Source organism: Molothrus aeneus, unplaced genomic scaffold (genome assembly GCF_037042795.1).
Source record: "Molothrus aeneus isolate 106 unplaced genomic scaffold, BPBGC_Maene_1.0 scaffold_35, whole genome shotgun sequence".
Lineage (NCBI taxonomy): Eukaryota > Metazoa > Chordata > Aves > Passeriformes > Icteridae > Molothrus > Molothrus aeneus.
Window position 1 is genome coordinate 2,687,231 of NW_027099016.1, and position 18,866 is coordinate 2,706,096.

Genomic DNA, 18,866 nt, shown 5'->3' on the forward strand with positions numbered 1-18,866 from the left:
ATTTGGTGGGGGGAGGAGGAAATGCATTTGTAAGGTTTTCATTTTCCTTGTGTGTGTGTTCCTTTTTATTTGTAATTGTAGTGTAGTTAATAAAGTTCTGTTTTCTTTTCTTCCCTAAGTAGGAGCCTGCTTTGCTTATTCCTGTTCACATCTCACAGCAGCTACCAGGGAGAGGGTATCCTCATGGGGGCACTGGCATTGTGCCAGTGTCAAACCATGACACATGGTCACCTCAAGGCCACAGTTGTGCCATGGCCAATCAATGATCATCTCTTGGTCCAAATCATCTCATGGTCAGGGTTGTGGTTGTGTCATGGTCACAGTCATGGTCATCCCATGGTCATCTCAGGGTTGTGTCACTCATGGTCATTCTCATCTCATGGCCATCTCGTGCTTGTGTCATGGCCATGGTCATGGCCAGGGAACCTCTCTGAGATCCCGAGCCCTGATTTTGGGACACTCAAGGACCACTGGGGACAATGAGGCCTGGCCTGGCCCCTCCCCCCATTGCACTGCCCCTCCAGGAGCCCAACGCAGCCAAACCCTCCTGGGGACACCTTGGACATGGGACATGGAGTGGGAAATGAATCCCGGGGGATGGAGCATGGCTGGCAAGTCCCCATCCTGCTCCTGGTGTCCCCATCCTGCTCCTGGCATCCTCATCCCAGTCCTGGTGTCCCCATCCCTGCTCCCAGTGTCTCCATCTCTGTCCCAGTGACCCCATTCCCATTCCTGGCTCCCAGAGATGAACTGCCAGACACTGGAGGAGGGAACCCGGATTTATTGCCCCAAGCAGGATTTATTGTCCAAAGCAGGATAATTTCACACCAGAAGCAAAGCATTGTGATTATTTGTGGTTCTTGCCTTTAAAACACTGGAAAACGGGAAATGGATCCATTAGCAAGAGCTGTGGGGTGGGTGGGAGCAGTGGGATGAGCTCTGCTGGCAGCTCTCATCTTTGCCGGGAAGAGGGAAGGGGCAGGATCCAGCTCCATGGATCGCTCAGGCACTGATTCCTGCCAGGATGAGAGAGGGTCACAGTGTCACCCTGTCCCTGTCCCCATTCCACAGGATGGACCTGGCTGGAGCCCATGGAGAGCAGGAGCTGCTCCAGAATCCCACCTGACCCCCCCCCAGTCACGCTGCAATCCTGCTCCATCCATCCCACCTGTTCCCACTCCATCCATTCTGCCCCAGCCCTGCTCCATCCATCCATCCCACCCCATTCCGCCCCATCTATCCTGCCCCAATCCTTCTCTGGAATCCCAACCTGATCCTGCTCCATTCCATCCCTCCTGATCCTGCTCCAGAATCCAGCCCAAATCCCACTCTACAATTCCCCCTGATCTGACTCTGGACCCTGCTCTGATCCAGAATCCCTCCTTGATCCCAGTCCATCCATCCTGCCCCAATCCTCCTCTGGAATCCCACCCTGATCCTGCTCTGTACCTGTGCTCAAGCCATTGGTTCCCATGTCTTTTCCTGCAGAAAGAGAAGATCCATGAGATTCCAGCATGGATCACACACTGGGATTAACCCCAGGATCCATCCTGGGATCCACACAGAGGGGATCCAGAGCTGGATCCGCCATTGGAACTCACTGGCTGCCGGGTTGTATCCATTCCTGTCCCTCCTCCCTGTGAAAACAAAGTGGGACCAGCATCGGTGGCACAGGATTCCCAGAACGGTGCCGGGTGGATCCGTGTCCCTTCCCGACCCCCATCCCGTGTGTTACCGGATTGGAGCTTCCAGACGCCGAATCCGATGAAGATGAGCATGAGGATGGCAGCGATGACGGACACAGCGACCACCATGGAGAGATTCCCGCCAGATGTCGGCTCTGGGAAACGCGGGATAGTGAGGAGGGGGAGGGGAATCCCCGTTTGGGAATTCCAAATTCCCAATCCCCACATTCCCAGCCTCACCCCAAGCGAAGATCCCGGGCTCTGGCATTCCGGGATGCTCCACCCTGCACTGGTACTGCTCCCGCTCCTCCGGCAGCGCCTCGATCCTGGCCCAGGTGTGGAAGGTGCCATCGCTGTTGGGAACAATCCCGCCCCACTCCGTCTCCTGATCCAAGGTTTCACCCCCCTTCATCCAGCTGACTGCGATTGTGTTGGGGTAGAATCCGTACGCATGGCAGGACAGGATCAGCGTCCTGTGTTCCTCTCTTCCGGACACGTGGACATCAGGGGGCTCTGGAATGGATAACGGTGATAGACATCCGTGGAATTCCATGGAAATGGGACTGGGGCGAGATCTGACCATGGAATTCCCACTGGAGTGGGATGGAGGGGAGATCTGACCACGGAATTCCATGGGAATGGGATGGGGGCAAGATCTGCCCATGAAATTCCATGGGAATGGGATGGGAGTGAAATCTGATCATGGAATTTCATAGGAATGGCATGGAGGTGAGATCTACCCATGGAATTCCCACAGGAATTATTGTGTTCCCAAGCCCTCCATTCCCAAATCCCTAATCCCCACAGGAATTCTGCTCCCACCTTTGCGCTCCACCTCCTTCTGCCCGTACCCGACGTATTTCCGGAGCCATTCTGGGCATTCGTGCTTCAGGTAATTCGTCTGTGCCTCAGCCATGGTCCCTTCCTCTTCCCAGCGCCTCCTGGTGATCTCAGCAGCGCTGTCGGCCGCCACAAATCTCCCGGATCCGAGGTCAAAGGAGATGAAATCCCGTCCATCGTAGCTGTACCGCTCAGATCCCTGGACACTCCCATCGGACAGGAGGTCACAGCCATAAACTCGCAATTTTGTATGGAGACCTGGGGGGATTGCACCCACAGAGACCCATGGAATTGTGTCCCAGACCCACAGAGCCCCAGAGTCTGATGGAGACCCACAGAGCCTCATCCCAGCCCCTTGGAGCCCCATGAATCCACATCCCAGCCCCATGGATCCAAATCCCAGCTCCATGGATCCAATCCCAAATCCACAGATCCCATCCCAGCCCCATGGATCTACAACTCAACCCCATGGATCCCAACCTGTCCCCACAGATCCCATTCCAGCCCCACAGCTCCCCCCACTCACCCCCGCTCTGGTTGTATCGCTCCCGCAGTGTCTCCAGGTCCCTGGCACTGATGTGCTGGTTCCTCACATTGATCTCGGTCCCCCCCTCCCAATATTCCGGCTCGACTCCATCCTTCATCCACTGCGTCAGCGGCTCTGCCCGGCCCTGCTTGCTGTCGTAGCGTGCGAAGGGGATCCCATCCAGGTACCCAATGGACATGAACTGGGGGATCCCCGGGCTGGGCTCTGACACTGCCACTTCCAGGTAATGCAGGGAGTGGAGAACTGGGGGACACAGAGATTTGGGGGGGTTGAGGAGATCATGGATCAATGAAAGGGGAACTGGCAGAGCTGGGAAGGGGTTTGGGGATCCTGGGGCCGAGGAAAGGGTGTGCAGGGTGGGAGAGGTGGGATGGACAGGAAAGGGTCTGCAGGGGGTCCTGGTGTCCAGGAATGGGGGCTCAGGAGGTTCCAGGGTTATGGAAAAAGGGATACAGGGACTGGGAGAGGTGGGATGGGGGCTCCAGGGGATCCTTGTGCCCAGGAAAGGGGTCACAAGGTGGGAGGACCTGGGAATAGAAATCTTGAGGGTCCTTGATGGAGAAGAAAGGGGAGGCTGGGGGCTGAGAAAAGCAGGAATGGGGGTCCAGGGGGTCTCAGGGACAAGGAAAAGAGGGGTCTGGGGATGGGCGAAGGCAGGAAAGAGGAGAAAGGGGGTGCAGGGGTGGATTGGTGCAGGATAAGGGGGTGCAGGAGGATCCAGGACTGGAAATTCAGGGCAGTCTTAGAGCCCAGAATCCCCCCTGGAACCTCCACAACCACCCACGGACCCTCCTGGACCCGCTGGGGATGTCCAAGGATCAGGAAGCAGAACCAGGAGAGCCAGGAAGGGTCCAAGGTTCCAGGAAGGGACTGGGAGAGGCGGGATGGGGGATCCAGGGGGTCCCTGTGCCCACCAAAGGGGATCCAGGGGTCCCCGGTGCTGTGGGCAGTGGGGTCTGGGAGCTGGGAAAGGCAGGAATGGGGCTCCAGGGGGTCCCTGGGTCACGGAAAGGGGGCTCTGGGGCTGGGAGAGGCGGGCGGATCCCGGGGACGCAGCTTGGGAGACGCGAAAGCGAGACGGGGAAAAGGGGAATTCCAGGGAATTCATCTGGATCCCACTGGATCGTCGCTGCGAGCCCCTGGGACCCCCGGGGGACCCTCGGGGAACCCCTGGAACCCCTTCCAGGAAGCGCCAGGAATGGAGAATGGGGGCGACACAGGAATTTGGGAGATCTGGGGGTGCAAAAGCCGAGGAAAGGGGCGGGTCTGGGATCTGGGAAGGGCGGGATGGCCGGGAATGGGGGTGCAGGGGGTCCCAGAGCACTGACGGGGATGCGGGGAATCCCAGTGCCGGATTAGGGGGAGCAGGGGGGTCCCGGTGCCCGAAAATTGGGGTTCAGAGGGTTTCCGTGCCGAGGAATGCGGGTTCAGGGGGAGTTTCCTTCCCGGAATTCCGGGTTCAAGGGGTTCCCGGTGCCCCAAAATGAGGGTTCCGGGGGCTCCCGTGACCAGAAATGGGGGTTCAGGGGGTCCTGGTGCCAGATGAGGGCGAACAAGGGGGTCCCGGTGCTGCCAAAGGGGGCACAGGGGGGTCTGGGTGGCCAGAAATGGGCGCTCAAGGGGGTCCGCGTGCTCAGGAACGGGGGTTCAGGGGGGTTTTCCTGCCCAGAAATGGGGGTACAGGGGGGTCCCGGTTCCAGATAAAGGCGTACAGGGGGGTCCCGATGGTGGAGAAGGTGATTGAGGGGGGTCACAGGACCCAAAATGGGGGTTCAGCGGGGTTCCCTGCCCGGGAATGGAGGTTTAGAGGGTGCTCGGTGCCCGGAAATGGAAGTTCAGAGGGTTACCGGTGCCCGGGAATTGCGGTTTAGGGGGGTCCCGGTTTCGGGGGGTCCCGCTCACCTTTGGTCGCACACCCTGGGTTCCCCAGGAGCCCCAGGAGCCCCCAGAGCACCCCCAGCCCCAGCGCTGGAGCCATCGCAGCCGACCCCGATCGCGGCTGTGGCGCAGCTGGAGAGACGCGAAAGCGAAAGTGCTCGAGGGAGCGCGGGGGAGGGGGAAAGGGCGAATTCCAGGAATTCACCTGGATCCCCTCCTGGCACCCCTCTGGATCCCTCGGGGATCCGTCTGGGACCCTCCAGGGCCGCGCCCTGCGGGACCCCCGGGCCGGGCTGTGCTGAACTCCCGGCCCTGCGCTCAAACTCTGCCCGGACCCCGCTGGGCTCGGCCCAAAGCCGGGCAAGCATCGGGAACAGCGGAGCCAATTTTTCCTGCGGGTGCGGGTCCCACCCCCGGCGGAGCAGGCCTGGGCGCTGGGAGCCGATCCCTGATTCCCAATCTCCTTCTCTCCCTCCCTCTGCTGTTCTCTCCCTTTCTTCTGGGGGATCATAAATCCCAGAGCGGCCGCAGAGCCCCGTGCCCAGGCCGGGTTTCCCAGCAAAAGGAGGCTGGGGCTGAGGTGCCCGGGCTGGCCGGGAATGAGGGCCCGGGGGTCCCCGGGGTCCCGGAAACGGGGGATCCAGGGGCTGGGAGAGGAGGATACCCGGGAAAGGGGGTGCAGGGGGTGTTGGTGCAGGATAAGGGGGTGCAGGGGGTGTTGGTGCAGGATAAGGGGGTGCAGGGGGATCCCAGTGCCTGGGAATGGGGTGAGGGGGGCAGAATCTGGGAAATGGCAGCAGCTGCTGGGGAAGGACTGGGACAGACTGGGACAGACTGGGAAAAGAACCCACTGGAAGCAGAACTGGGGCACCAGGGATCATACTGGGATATACTGGGACCACACTGGGGGCTACTGGGAGCAACTGGGAGCACGCAGGGGACAATTGAGATGTACTGGGAGGGACTGGGAATGGTTTGGATCATCCTGGGACTGACTGGAATCATACTGGCAGTGATCAGGTCTGTAGTAGGGGTGAAGAGGAGAAACTGGAATAATGCAGGGAGCAACTGGGATCATACTGGGAGCAGCTGGCCTATGCTGGGGTCATACTAGGTTCATACTGGGACTGATGGGGTGTGACTGTGGTCACAAGGGTTTTCAGGATGAAGAAGAGACGAGAATGTTGACTCCATGATCAGAAGGCTTGATTTATTATTTTATGATATATGTTACATTAAGACTATACTAAAAAGCAATAGAAAGGAAAAGTTTCTTCAGCAGCTAGCTAAGCTAAGAATAGAAAAGAAGGAATAACAAAGATCTGTGTCTCAGACAGAGCAAGAGCCAGCTCTGCCATGAGTGGTCAAGAAATCCAAACACCCACAGGAGACCAATCACCTGTTGCATTCCACAGCAGCAGATAACCATTGTTTACTTTGGTTGCTGAACTGCAGCTTGTCACAAGGAAAAATCCTAAGAAAGGATTTTTCATGAAAGATGTCTGCGACAATGGGGTCACACTTGGAGTCACTGGCATAGTACTGGGAGTGTCTGGGAGTAACTGGGATCGTACTGGAGGTGACTGGACTTATACTGGGAGCAACTGGGACCACAGCAGGGGCAAATGGCATCGGGTAAGGTGTGACTGGGCTCATACTGGAAGTGACCTGGGGCCCCACTGGGCTCTTACCGAGAGGGACTGAGAGTGAAAGGAACCATACAGGGCATGACTGGGACCACTGGGACCATGTTGGGGGCAACTGGGATCCTACCGGGAGTGATTCTGAACATACTGGGAGTGACCGGGATCATCCAGGGGGTGACCGGGACCCACCGGTGAGGCGGCAGCGGCGGCGGAGCTGGGAGGCGGCCGCAGCGCAGGTGGGAGCCGCGCTGGGTTGTGCGGGGGCTCGGGGCTCGCTGCGGGTCTCGGGGGCGGCAGGGGGCTCAGGCGGGTTCGTTGTGCCGTGTCCGGCGCGTGTTGCCGCTGGCGTGAGGGCGCTGCGGGAGCGGCTGCCCGCGGTCTCCTTGCGGCCGCTGCCTCGGCAGGAGCCGCTGCCGGAGCAGCGCTGGCTCGGCCCGGTTGCTGTGGCTGGGACAGAGGCGGCTGCCCCGTGCCCGGGGCTGTGCGGGGAAATTGACGTGGCCGGAGGTTTCTGTGCCCCGAGGAGACAGAGGAGTCCTGTACAAGTGACTTTATTGCTGAGCAGAGGGAGAGGCCGTGGGGCATTTGCCGTGCGCTCTCTGCCATTGTTGTAGTTCGCAGCCTCCTTTTTATCCTCATTTTCCCGGCCTCATTTCCCTTTCCCTTTGCCCACTGGCTGAGGTACTTGGAAGGCTCAGACCTCCCGATCCCCCAACTGCATGTCCTCGTTAATGTGCACCCCCACTTTTGTAGAACAGCCGATATTCACGGCTCTGTTAAGTCTTTGTTCTGCTGGAAGTTCAGGAATCTAAGGGGACTTTGAGCAGCAGTCTGTGTCAATTAGTAACATTTTCTGAATCTGATGGGTTCTCCCATTACTTCCTTATCTAGGAATCCCTGGCCCTATCTCCAAGCAGATGGACTCATTGACTGTTTTTTCTTCCTGGGTCCTCTTTGCTTCCGAGATTATTCTCAGTGCCCTCATTCCCTGCCCTTCTGTAGCCGTTTCTGGATCAGGAGGCCTGGCTGCCACCTGCATCCCCTCGCTCAGCTGCTGAATGAGCTGCACTCTCAAGGTGTGGAGCAGGGGAAAAAGGTGAGAGTTGCTGTAGCACATCAGAGCAGAAACAGCATTCGTTTAACCCATGGACTGCCAGGGAACCACGAAACCGTGTCCCATTCCCATCCTTTCCACGTTTGCATTGGTGCATGAGCTGCTTTCTTGTTTCCTTTGTTATCTGTTTCACCACTTTTCCTTTATCATCTTTTTGCAAACAGCAGTTTGAGTTATTGAATTTTCCAGAAAATCCTCTTTTTTCTGCTGGAAGGTAATCTGATCCCATCCCATGGTGAAATGTTGTGTTCCTCATTTCAGTGGATTGCTCAGCAGGAAGGTCAGGAGCTGGAGCTGTCTGGTTGGTTATTCCCAGGGCAGTTTGTAATCTAATGATGCCATTGAAATGAGAAATGGGTTCTGTGGCTCCTGATATGAATTGGTTTGGGTTCCCAGGGGCTGGTGCATGGTGTTGTAGGATTTGTTCTGCTGGCCGTTCATCTTTTCTCCATTTTTGGGCGCTCCCTTCAGCCAAGACTGCATCAATTGATGCTTTTCTCTAATTTAATCATCAAATACTTGGATTCCAAACTGATTTCCCTGAACTTGTGGTAGCAAGAACATTTCAGTGCTCTAATACACCCTATATAACACAGACAGTGACCGCACATGTTGGAGTGGGCAGAGGGATGATTCCCCCCCATTTATTTATAGTGAAGATTTCACAACATTCTCCATTTGCTGTTTCCCTTTGCAGCTTCGCCCGTTTCTGTTGCAGGGTCAGATATCCTCACCCTGGGCTCTGCCTTGAGCTGTGCAAATTCCATCAGTGCAAGCAGGCAGAGCTTGGGGTGAGGGGCAGAGGGAATCAGCCCAACTCCTGCCCCAGGCAAGAGACCCAGGTACATTGTCCAGGCTTTGCCCAGCAGTGTTCATTTGCATTTCTAAAGCTCCTCTGCGGGCTGCCTGCAATGAAGCTTCTCTTCCAGAGCATGACTCATATGCGCCCCACCCCAAAAGCCAGGGTTTGGGGTATTTTTAATTTTTAGTGGTTTTTTTGAAGAGTGTTCTATTAACTGTTAATCAGTTATAGGGTCACCTTTAAAGCTCTTCTAGTTTTGCAAAATGCAGCCTGAAGGTCAACACCAGAAAACCCAGACCAAAATTTTGCAATTCCAACAACCATACAAACACATGAGAAAAAGAATCCAAAGCAATAAAGATTTTTTCTACTTCTTCTGCAGAGAATAAAAATTGATTCTCACACCCCTGGCCCAAACCTAACTGACAATATCAAAGTAGCATTAATTAGAAACAACATTCTCATGGTGTAATCTTATTCCAGCCAGCCCAGTGTGTGAGTGTAACTGAGCCCCAGAGTGGAATTGTGCCGTGTTGTTCCCCAGCAGCTGTGGCAGTGCAGGCCCAGACAGACATTTGACACAGAGGTACAACAGAACTGGCCTCTGTATCACCTTTTATAAAATTAATTTGCGTTCCCAGTTTAGGAATCAAATCCCTTGCCAGTAAATCATGATAACAATTAGGAGCAAATAAAAATTCATGCATTTCAAATCCATCTCCCAGATCTGCTAACAGTGGTTGAATAAAATCACTCCTCTTTTCCACATATCCCCTCACTAATCAAACATATTTCTAGCATTTTTTCCGCCTTGGGTCTAAGATTCAGAGTGGATTGAGAGGCCCCTGTGTCCATCAGGAGAGGCCTCCTCTCAATGCAGACCCACCTGCATGTTCTCAAGGGCTCCAGTGTGGAGGGTCCCTGGTGTGATGGGAGCTGTGACAGCCCTGCCAATCCATGTCCATCAAGGGGTGGACTTGCTGGTCCTGAGGGTGCTGCTGTCTGTGCTTGCAGTGTCCTTGTGCCCTGCAGCTGGAGCCCTGATTCCTTGCCAGGGGCTGTTTGGGTGGGCTGTCCCCTGCCGAGGAGGGCAATGCCTCTGCCGGGTGCTTGTGGCCGAGCCCGTGCCCTGGGTGCTGGGGCCCCCTTGGGCCCTGGGGTTGATCCCTCAGGGGCTGTAGGAACTCTGCCCTGGCCTTTGCCTTCAGCTTGGCCTTTTGCTGCTCCCTTCTTGCACTCACCTGCTGGGCCTTTGTGCCCAAGTGCTGCAGGGCCTTCTTCTACCCCTCCTGCAGCCCCCCTCAGTGCCTGTGGGTGCTCATCCTTTGACAGCTGCTGAGCTTTCTGCAAAATCATTTGTATCTCCAGTAACCCTAACAAAATCCTTAAAAGACAATCTCCATGCTAAAATGTATAATCCACATTTCCCAGGTGTTCCTTGCTCGTCGTCCCTGTGCTCAGGGTGCCCTCCCCAGCCCGTATCCCAGAGCCGCTCCCTGTCCTGCCGCAGTGTCCAAAGGCGCCCCCCGGCGGGCAGGGCCGGCAGCTCCACGGGGCCGGGCAGCGGCCGGGGCGTCCCGCAGCCTCCTGGGGGCCGGGGGCCACTGCCGGCCCTGCCCGGGGCTGGTGGGGTCAGGCAGCGCCCGGCGCTGAGCCCCGGCTGCCCCACAGCCCCGGCCCGGCCCCGCAGCTCCCCCCAGGCCCCCAGCCCGTGCTCCCGGTCCCGCACCTCTGCGCCCGGTGCTGCCGCTGCCCCCCACAGAGAAACCCCCTGAAACCCTGACCTCCTTGTTTTCCTCTCCGGGAAACCGGGGATACAAATGATCAGCTGGCAAATGTTGAGGATAAGACCCTGCTGAAAAACATCCAAATTCTGAGTATTTTTCTCTTCCTCCTCTTTTTCATCATCCTTTTCCTTCCCACATAGATTCCTCCTGCTGCTTCCTGCCTTAACCATATTCCTGCACACTCCCCTTCACCCAGTCTCTTCCCAGCACACCAATGCCATCCATCCCCTGTTGTCCAAATCCCTTCTCCACTTCTCTTATTGCCCCCCTGGGTGTCCAAGTCCTTAATTGCCTCTGAGGGAGTGTGCAATCTACCTCAACCTTCTCCCAAGGGACCCTTCAGAGATATTTTGGGATCATCATCCCTTTGGCACAGGACCCCTTCCTGGCTTTCCCTTTTCTGTCTCCATGGGTGCCCTGCCGTGCTCACTCCCCAAAGATCCCAGTGCACTCACTGATGAGATTTTCAGTGCTCTCTCCCTGCTGACTCTTCACAGCCCCCCTGATGTGTCACTCGTCTGTCTCCTGGTCACTCTCAGGTACCCAATCAGTCCCCGGTGCTGCCGCCCCCAAGGGGGCCGATCACCCAAACTGGGTGAGGCACCTTCAGCTGCACTCACTGCCCGCTGCCCCAGACGGTGGAAGGAATTCCAGACGAGTCCCAAGGTGTGTGGAAAAATTGACGTCACCAGAGGATTCTGTCCACAAAGCAGACAGAGGAGTCCTGTAAAAGTAATTTCATTCCTAGAAAAATGGGAATGGCCATGAGACATTTCCCACGGGGTCTGTCCAGTTCTTGGAGGACACAGCTGCCTTTTCATCCTAATTTTCCTGGCCACATCTCCCTTTCCCTTTCTGCATTGGCTGTAGTGCTTGAGAAGTACAGACTTCCCAATCCACCTACCACATACCCCCTTAATATGCTCCCCACTTTTATATAGTGAACGATATTCATGACTCTGTGAAGTCTTTGTTCTTCTCGAAGTTCATGAATTTGGCAGGACCTTGGCTGAGCAGCAGTCTGTGTCATCAGTTAATAACATTTTCTGAAGCTGATGGCTTCTCCTGTCACTTTCTTGTGTCCAAGTCCCTGGCCCTATCTTTAATCAGATTCACAGCATCTGTTTGTAAAGACGCTTTCCTCCTCTTCCTTTCATGGGGATCCCGCGTTTGTGGGATATCCCCCCTGGAGCTGTGTGTCCCCCCCTTGCTGCAGCCCCAGCCCTCAGGCAGCGCTCAGCCAATCAGAGCACGCGGCTCTGATGACTCATCAGTTGCCAGGCAGACCCGCAGCTCTCAGCGTTCCCCACCTGCGCCCAGCGCCCCCCTCGGCCCCAGCGCCCCCCGCGAGCGGAATTTGGGGAGGTGGGAGTGGGGCAGCGCCAAGGCCGGGCCCCCCCGCGCTGTCCTGGCGGGAGCGGCTGCAGTGGGGACCGAGTGCGGGCGGGAGCGGCCGAGAGCCCAGCGCTGCCCCAGCCCGACCTGCCCCAGCTCCATCCCTGCCCCTGCCGTGGGATGCTGTGGGTTTGGGGGCAAGAGGGAGCCGGCAGCGGGTGCTGGGCCTGGGGCAGGAGGAGAAGGGAAGGAGAAGCAGGGTTGAGGAACAAAAAGGTCAAATGCTGCACGTGGGAGGAGAAGGTGGGATTGTGCAGGAGAAGGAGGAATAGCAGGAGGAAGAGGAGGAATAGCAGGAGGAAGAGGAGTGGGAGGAAGAGTGGGGACACCGGAGGAGGAACAGGAAGAGGAAGCAGCACAAGGTTGCACCTCTCCCTGTATCTGCAGCCTCTGACCCCAGCCCCAGGAGCGTTGCCCCCCCCACATGCAGCAGGTGACAGGGGATTGGGATCCACGATTTTCTCGGGGGTGAATCTTGGTGTTTCTGAGCTTTCTTGGGCTAATTGTTGGTGCTTTGTTTTTTTGTCGGGGCTGAATCTTTATATTTGGAGGGGGCTTTTGCTGAATCTTGATGTTTGGGAAGTTTTTGATCTGTGTCTTGATGTTTGGAGGACTTTTGTGCTGAATCGTGGTGTTTTCGAGGTTCTTAGAGACACAAGATGCCCAATGACTTAATGAGATGAATTTGGGCAAGGAGGAACTCCCAGTCCAAGGCACTCTCATCTTGTTTTTTTCCCCAAACCAGGATTTTTTATTCCTAGGACGTGTCTGGATGGAGGAGGAGGAAAAGCCCTGGAGATTCCGCACGAGGAGGGGCTGCAAACCCAGCCCAGGGAGCTGCGGGGAGGAACGAGCCCCCCTGAGCCAGGAAGGCGGCCGGAGATCCAGCCAGAGCTCAGAGCTGGTGGAGAAGCCTCATGGCAGGGAGAAGCCCCACAAGTGCTTGGAATGTGGGAAGGGTTTTAGTCGGAGCTTGGACCTGATCCAGCACCAGGTGATCCACACTGGGGAGCAGCCCTATGAGTGTGAGGAGTGTGGGAAGAGCTTCAGCCAGAGCTCCATCCTGATCCAACACCAGAGGATCCACACTGGGGAAAAGCCCTTTGAGTGTGGGGAATGTGGGAAGAGCTTCAGCATCAAGTGCCAGCTGACGGAACACCAGAAGATCCACTCTGGGGAAAAGCCCTTTGAGTGTGGGGAATGTGGGAGGAGCTTCAGAGGAAGCTCGGCCCTGATTCGGCACCAGGTCATCCACACGGGGGAACGGCCCTACACCTGCTTGGAATGTGGGAAGAGCTATGGGTGGAACTCTGACCTGAGAAAACACCAGCGCACCCACACTGGGGAGAAGCCCTACAAGTGTCCCCAATGTGGGAAGAGGTTTCACAGGAGCTCTGATCTTCTCAAACATGAGCGGATTCACACAGAGGAGAGGCCCTTCCGCTGCCCCGACTGCGGGAAGGGCTTCAAGCAAAACTCCACCCTCACCCTGCACCGGCGCATCCACACCGGGGAGAGGCCCTACGAGTGTGGGGAGTGTGGAATGAGATTCTCATCGAGCTCAGCTTTGACCCGACACCAACGGAGGCGCCACTAAGGGAAGCCCTGTGAGTTCCCCGAGTGTGGGAAGAGCTTTGTGCGCTGCTCCAGCTCCATCCTCCATGAGAGGATCCACATGGGATGATCCCCAGTGACCCCCATTGGGCAGAGCCCTGGTGATCCATGGTCCTGGTGATCCAAGTTGGAAGGCATCTGGCTGGGGGGCTCCACATCTTCCTGGTTCTCTGTAGGCACCTCGATAAACCCAGCAGCAGGAACATCCATCAGGACGCAGGCCTACAATGGGAATTCCTTGGGAAGAGCAGATTTGTTGACTTTCAACTCCATAAAATCTTTTGTATTTAATCCTTCTTTTGGTGACATCAAGGAGTACTGAATGGTCCCTGAGGTATATTCTGGGTTGACTCTTTGGTGCTTGTATCCCCAGTCGTCTGTTCTGTTTATGCTGAATAATAAGTTTTGTACTTTTAAGACTCGTCCTGAGAGTGAAGAGGGAGAGAAGAAATGCAGAGTTTATTTTCAGAAACTGCACTCACTCCTCCTCATTTCTGCTCTGGGACTGTGTTGTCTGCGGATGGACAGACAGCAGGACAGAGCTCTCCTTTGCTTTTAGTTAGTTTTAGCTAGCTGAACCAAACAAGTTCCCTGAACTGTGGTGTTTTTTTTTCCTTTTCTTTGGACCTGTTTAAACCTGCTCTGGCCTGAACACCAGTGTCCCACCCCCTTTACCCTATTGGCTGCCACCCCTTGTCTCCCCTCTGTACTGCCCTGAGCCCTCAGCCCATTGGCCCTGATGCTCTGCTCCGCCCCTCTTTTCCCCTGTATTTAAACCCAGACTTTCCACTGTTCTTTTTGTCTTTGTCCCTGGACCCCTTTGTGCGTGGCTGGAATAAACCTCCTTCTCTGGCGTCCGTACAAAGACCCTTCCCATTTCTTTGTCGTTGGTGATTCTACGAGAGAAGTGTGTGCTGCAGTGATTGTGTGTGTGTGTGTGTGTGTGTGTGCCTGTGCCACCGAGCGGCTCCATTACTGGAGACACTTCTGGAAGGTCACGGCTCCGCTGCCTCTCGCTCCACCACCAATGGGCTTGCGGCTTGCAACAGCTGGCAGCCTGAACAGGGACCTGTTCGGAGCATTCCTGGAGGTGTCTTCAGTAGCTTTTTTGCTACTGAAATTGAGCCATGTTCAGAGCAGCCAATTCCCAGAGGAGACTCCTAAGTTTTATTGGGGGAAATCGCACAGGTGACCGGCAACCTTCTGGAGGCGAGAAGGTTGGTTGAAGCTGACAGACAACCTGGAGAGGTTTTGTTGACCCACTGTCATGTGAGTACTATATTTGGGGGTCACCCTTTTTTGTCTTTCCTTTGCCTTCTTTTCCTCTTGGATGTTGGGAGGAAGTGTGGGGATGGGAGCCAAACTGATCCACCCACACAGGGAAGTTTATACCCAAGTTAAAGGAATCCTTGTTGGAGAAAATTTTCATTTTTCAAAGGGAGATTTAAAATGTTTTCTTCATTGGTTGTTCAAGCATTTTCCTGATGTTATGAGGGAATTCATTCTAATGAGTTCTGGGACCATATAGGGAAAAGGTTCTACATTCTTTGAGTTAAAGGGGATCTTTCAGTGGGGAAATTTTATCCTTTGGCCTTATTGTTAAGTCTGTAGAAAACGTTGGGAAACATTCAGGACCCCAGTTTAACACCCCTTCTCCCCGTTCCTCCCCTCGCATCCCTAAACCCTCTTCCCTGCCTCAGGCAGGATCAGGAGATGGATCCTGCCAGCAGGCACAGGGTTGCTGCCATCACACTGACATCTCCCAGTGTCCTCTGTCCCCTCTCCAGGGCAGCACTGGCCATGCTGCCTTGGGCTCTCTCCTAACCCTCTTACCAATGTCCACATACCCAGTTCTACTACCCCCAGCTGTTCTCCCAGATGGTGCCAGGAATGTGGCCAGCCCCACCATTTTGTCTTCTCCCTCTCCAAGTTTTTCTGCCCTTTCTCCACAAAATGGTGCTGACCCCACAAAGGCAATGGCCATTTTGTCACCTCCCTGTTCTGCCAAAAAGGATGCCTCTGACCATCCTCCCACTTTCTCTATTCCTGTAATCACACCCTGCCCCTCCCTTCTGTGTCAGGAAGTGTGTCCATGTTGGGACTTCCCCTCTCTATTGGGAATCCCTCCCCATTGTGCACACCCCATCCCTACACCCTCCTCTCTTGACTCCTCTCCTGATGGTCCCTCCCATTCCCATTCCCACAACACTGGAGTCAGAAGTGGTGATGATAGTGACCAGAAGGAGCCCATATTGGCTTCCACAGCCGCCCACAAACAGGCAGATTCTGGCTGCCCCAAGAGGCCCCATGCAGTCATCAAGTGCCCTCCATCCTCCTCGGAGGATGAGAGTAGGGATTCCCAGACTTGGATTCCGGTCCTGAGTCTGAGGATCACTGGGCCAAGCTGCAGAGGGAAGCCACTGGGAGGGCTCAGAGCTCACCAAAAAGATTGTGGGCTTGCCAATTATATGTAAACACAGCAGAAGAGTGACTGCAATCAATTCCTGGGAGCCGATCCCCTATGGGGAATTGAAGGAGCTCTGCAAAGTGGCTAAGGAATATGGTCGGGAATTGCATTTCTTAAAAAACTTGCTGGGAGCCACCTTCTCTTCCCATGTCTTGGTCGTGCATGAAAATAAAAATATCATGAATTGCCTACTCTCCCCGTGTCACAATCCATCCTTACGAACGGGTTTCGTGATTGTTCATGGATTTGATCTCAGGGTGCAAAAAACCGACACGGCACGCGGGGTTTGCAGTGATAATCAAAACAAATGCACCTTTATTGAATAACCAAATGCATTGAGGAGGAATTGGGGAAAAAAGGGAAAAATAAGGAAAAGAGGGAGGAAGAGAAAGGAAGGTATATAGCTACCAAACATAGAACAGCCAAGTCCTTTGATGTCCAGCCAATGGAGTTCACCAGGTCACGTCTTGGCAGATCTTGAAATCTCTCGCTAACTCAGAGGTTTTTATTATGATAACTCTATTGAAAATTGTGAGGGGGGTAAACAGATACAATAAGGAATAGATGTAACAGGTAGTCCATGTTCTCAGCAGTAAGCGAGAGCCATTGTGTTCTTGGTCCAGCGGTCACAACCTGCAGGCAAACATCTCGCTTTGGTCAGCTTGCCTCCCCCACACACCTGCCCCGGGCTGGGGGTTTCAGTCCCAGTCCTTGGAAGGAGCAGAGGGGCCTTTTCACATGGGGGTTTCATGTCTCGGTCTTTGATGGAGAGGCTCCTTACATCTCAGTCTGTCTGTCACGGTGGTTGTAAAACAGGTGAGGGTCTTCTGTGGGGGGACCACCCAAGACTCAGAAGAATCCAGCCAGGCTGAGAGGTGGGACAGCTTCCAAGGCTATTGCTGCAAAAAGGCAAGATGCCCCCTTCTTCTTTCATTGGGCTCAGTGTAGCATACAGCAAACAACATCTGTGAACAATAGCTTAGCACTGTTCTCAGGTCTCGGAGCCGTTGGCACGTAACTTTCTCCAACAGGGCCTGAAACTTCAGACAAGGGTCTTTTCTTCAGTGGTCCCCAATGATGATCATGAGGCAGATGAGAGAAACTTTGGACAGAGTCTCACACCCCGGTCGAGTACATGCTGTGGGAGAGGCAGTAAAAAAGGCATCTCAAATCACTGGCGCACACATATTCAAAAGATGCCAACAAACCAAATTTAACCCTTGAACAAATGGCAGGAGAAGGTGACTTCCAGAAGCCACAAGACCAAGCAAAGGACTTACAAGAAGCTGCACTCAGTGACATCACCACTGCTGCAAAGACATCCCTGCTCCTCACTCTCGACAACACCCTACATACACAGAGCTTCACTAACATTAAACAAGGGCAAGTGAAATTTTCATAAAATTTGTAGAAAGACTTAAAGTTCCACTTGAGTGACAAATAGAAAGCCCAGAGGCCAAGAAGGAAGTGCTAAATAAAATGGCCTTGGCAAAGGTGAACAATGAGTGCAAAACAATATTAAGAGCTCTCCCCTTGGACCCAGAACCTAACAATCAACCAGATGGATGAGGCCTGTGACAAATTATCTTCCACTGAACACACCGTGGCAAGGGCAATCTCTAAGGGAGAGGGCCTTTTTAACATCCCAAGACACTGCAAAATGTTTTAATTGTGGGGAACTGGGCCTTTTTTTTGAAGGACTGTCCAGAATACAAAATGCCTAAAGACCAGCAGCCACCAAAGGGGTGCCATTCATCACACTGTATGGATTGCAACAGACATTCTAACAACTGTTCTCAGTTTTGGTATCACCAGTAACCTCACCACCACCAGCACCATTATCAGCCAAAAAACTTCCAACAGACTGCAGGGTGGCCCCGTGTGAATACAGCAAATGGAAAGCTGTTTCACTGTACCCTCCCCACTATTCTGGAGGTCCAATACGTGGGAAATTCCTGCGGAGCTCTTCATACTCCGAACAACAGACCAGAGTCACCAAGGCTTTCCAGCAAGTTCAGGTCAGGACCTGACACCAACTGGTGAGTGCTTTGTCTATACAATTTGATGACTCTGCTTTCTATCATATTCCCACCAGAAAATATGGACCCCTAGAGGGCCTGAGGGATGTGCTGGTAATAGGTAATTGTATTCATGGACCAAATGAAATACATATTATAGTGGAAGTGCAAACTGTTGGGCCAACTGACGAAATCACAGTCACTTTCTGCTGCACAAAACCACCACACTTCCTGCACAGAGAGACTGTGATCGCCCAAGCCTTTTTATTGCCATTAAGCATAGACAATATCCCAGAGCACCCAATGGCATTCTGGGTTGAAATCATGGGCCAAGACAAGCCCCTTATAAAGTGCAGTCAGTTGAATAAAGGTAATGACATCCACCTACAAGGGATGGTGGACACAGGGGCCAACGTTACTATCATTACACAACCTCAATGGCCCCTGAACCAGGAGCTGACTCCTGTCACTGGAGTCATCTCAGTGATCGGAGGAGCCGCCATCTCCATGAGGAGCGAGCGTATTTTCACAACAGAGGGACTGGAGGGCCAAACTGCCACCATCAGGCCATTTGTAGTCAGGGCACCCACCACCCTGTGGGCCAGGGACCTGTTGTCCCAGTGGGGAGCTTGACTTGATATTCCACCTCTGTCCCGGGATTTCTATTTGGGGCCACTGCAGAGTGCACCACCCCACAATCACCTGGAAGACTGACGCCCCACCGTGGGTGGATCAGTGGCCCCTCTCAACAGAGAAATTACATACCCTCGAGCTTCTTGTGGAGGAGCAGCTTTCCAAGGGCCACATTGTACCTACCAACAGCCCTTGGAACTCCCCTGTCTTTGTTCTCAAAAAACCTGGCAAGGACAGGTGGACGCTCCTCCATGATCTTTGTAAAATTAACGAGGTCATTGAGGACATGGGTCCCTTGCAGCCTTCCTTCTCCATCCTTGCTTCCTTGTGACTCGAGACTGGTGGTCGTTGATATCAAAGACTGCTTTTTCAACATCCCCCTCCATCCTCGAGATGCTCCCAGATTCACCTTTTCCATCCCCTCCCTGAACAGACAGGCA

General features: G+C 54.4%; 1 protein-coding gene and 1 pseudogene across 4 annotated transcripts in view; one reads left to right on the forward strand and one right to left on the reverse strand.

The window, feature by feature from the left end:
- Nucleotides 1-765: 765 nt before the first annotated feature.
- LOC136570651 (class I histocompatibility antigen, F10 alpha chain-like) overlaps nt 766-18,866 on the reverse strand; it is a 47,999-nt gene continuing 29,898 nt past the window's right edge. The window contains exons 1-8 of one of the 4 annotated variants that reach the window (XM_066571108.1): nt 4,975-5,080; nt 3,052-3,315; nt 2,508-2,783; nt 1,926-2,198; nt 1,736-1,840; nt 1,602-1,637; nt 1,450-1,482; nt 766-1,016 (exon numbers count right to left, since the gene is read on the reverse strand). In XM_066571108.1, coding sequence (XP_066427205.1) covers nt 1,003-1,016; nt 1,450-1,482; nt 1,602-1,637; nt 1,736-1,840; nt 1,926-2,198; nt 2,508-2,783; nt 3,052-3,315; nt 4,975-5,050 — 1,077 coding nt within the window. In that variant the 5' untranslated portion in view covers nt 5,051-5,080 and the 3' untranslated portion in view covers nt 766-1,002. Of the gene's footprint in view, nt 1,017-1,449; nt 1,483-1,532; nt 1,841-1,925; nt 2,199-2,507; nt 2,784-3,051; nt 3,316-4,974; nt 5,081-18,866 lie in introns of those variants that run through there. The other 3 variants (XM_066571109.1, XM_066571106.1, XM_066571107.1) reach the window with 3 other exon arrangements.
- Nucleotides 12,467-18,866, forward strand: part of LOC136570615 (zinc finger protein 850-like) — a 194,458-nt pseudogene continuing 188,058 nt past the window's right edge.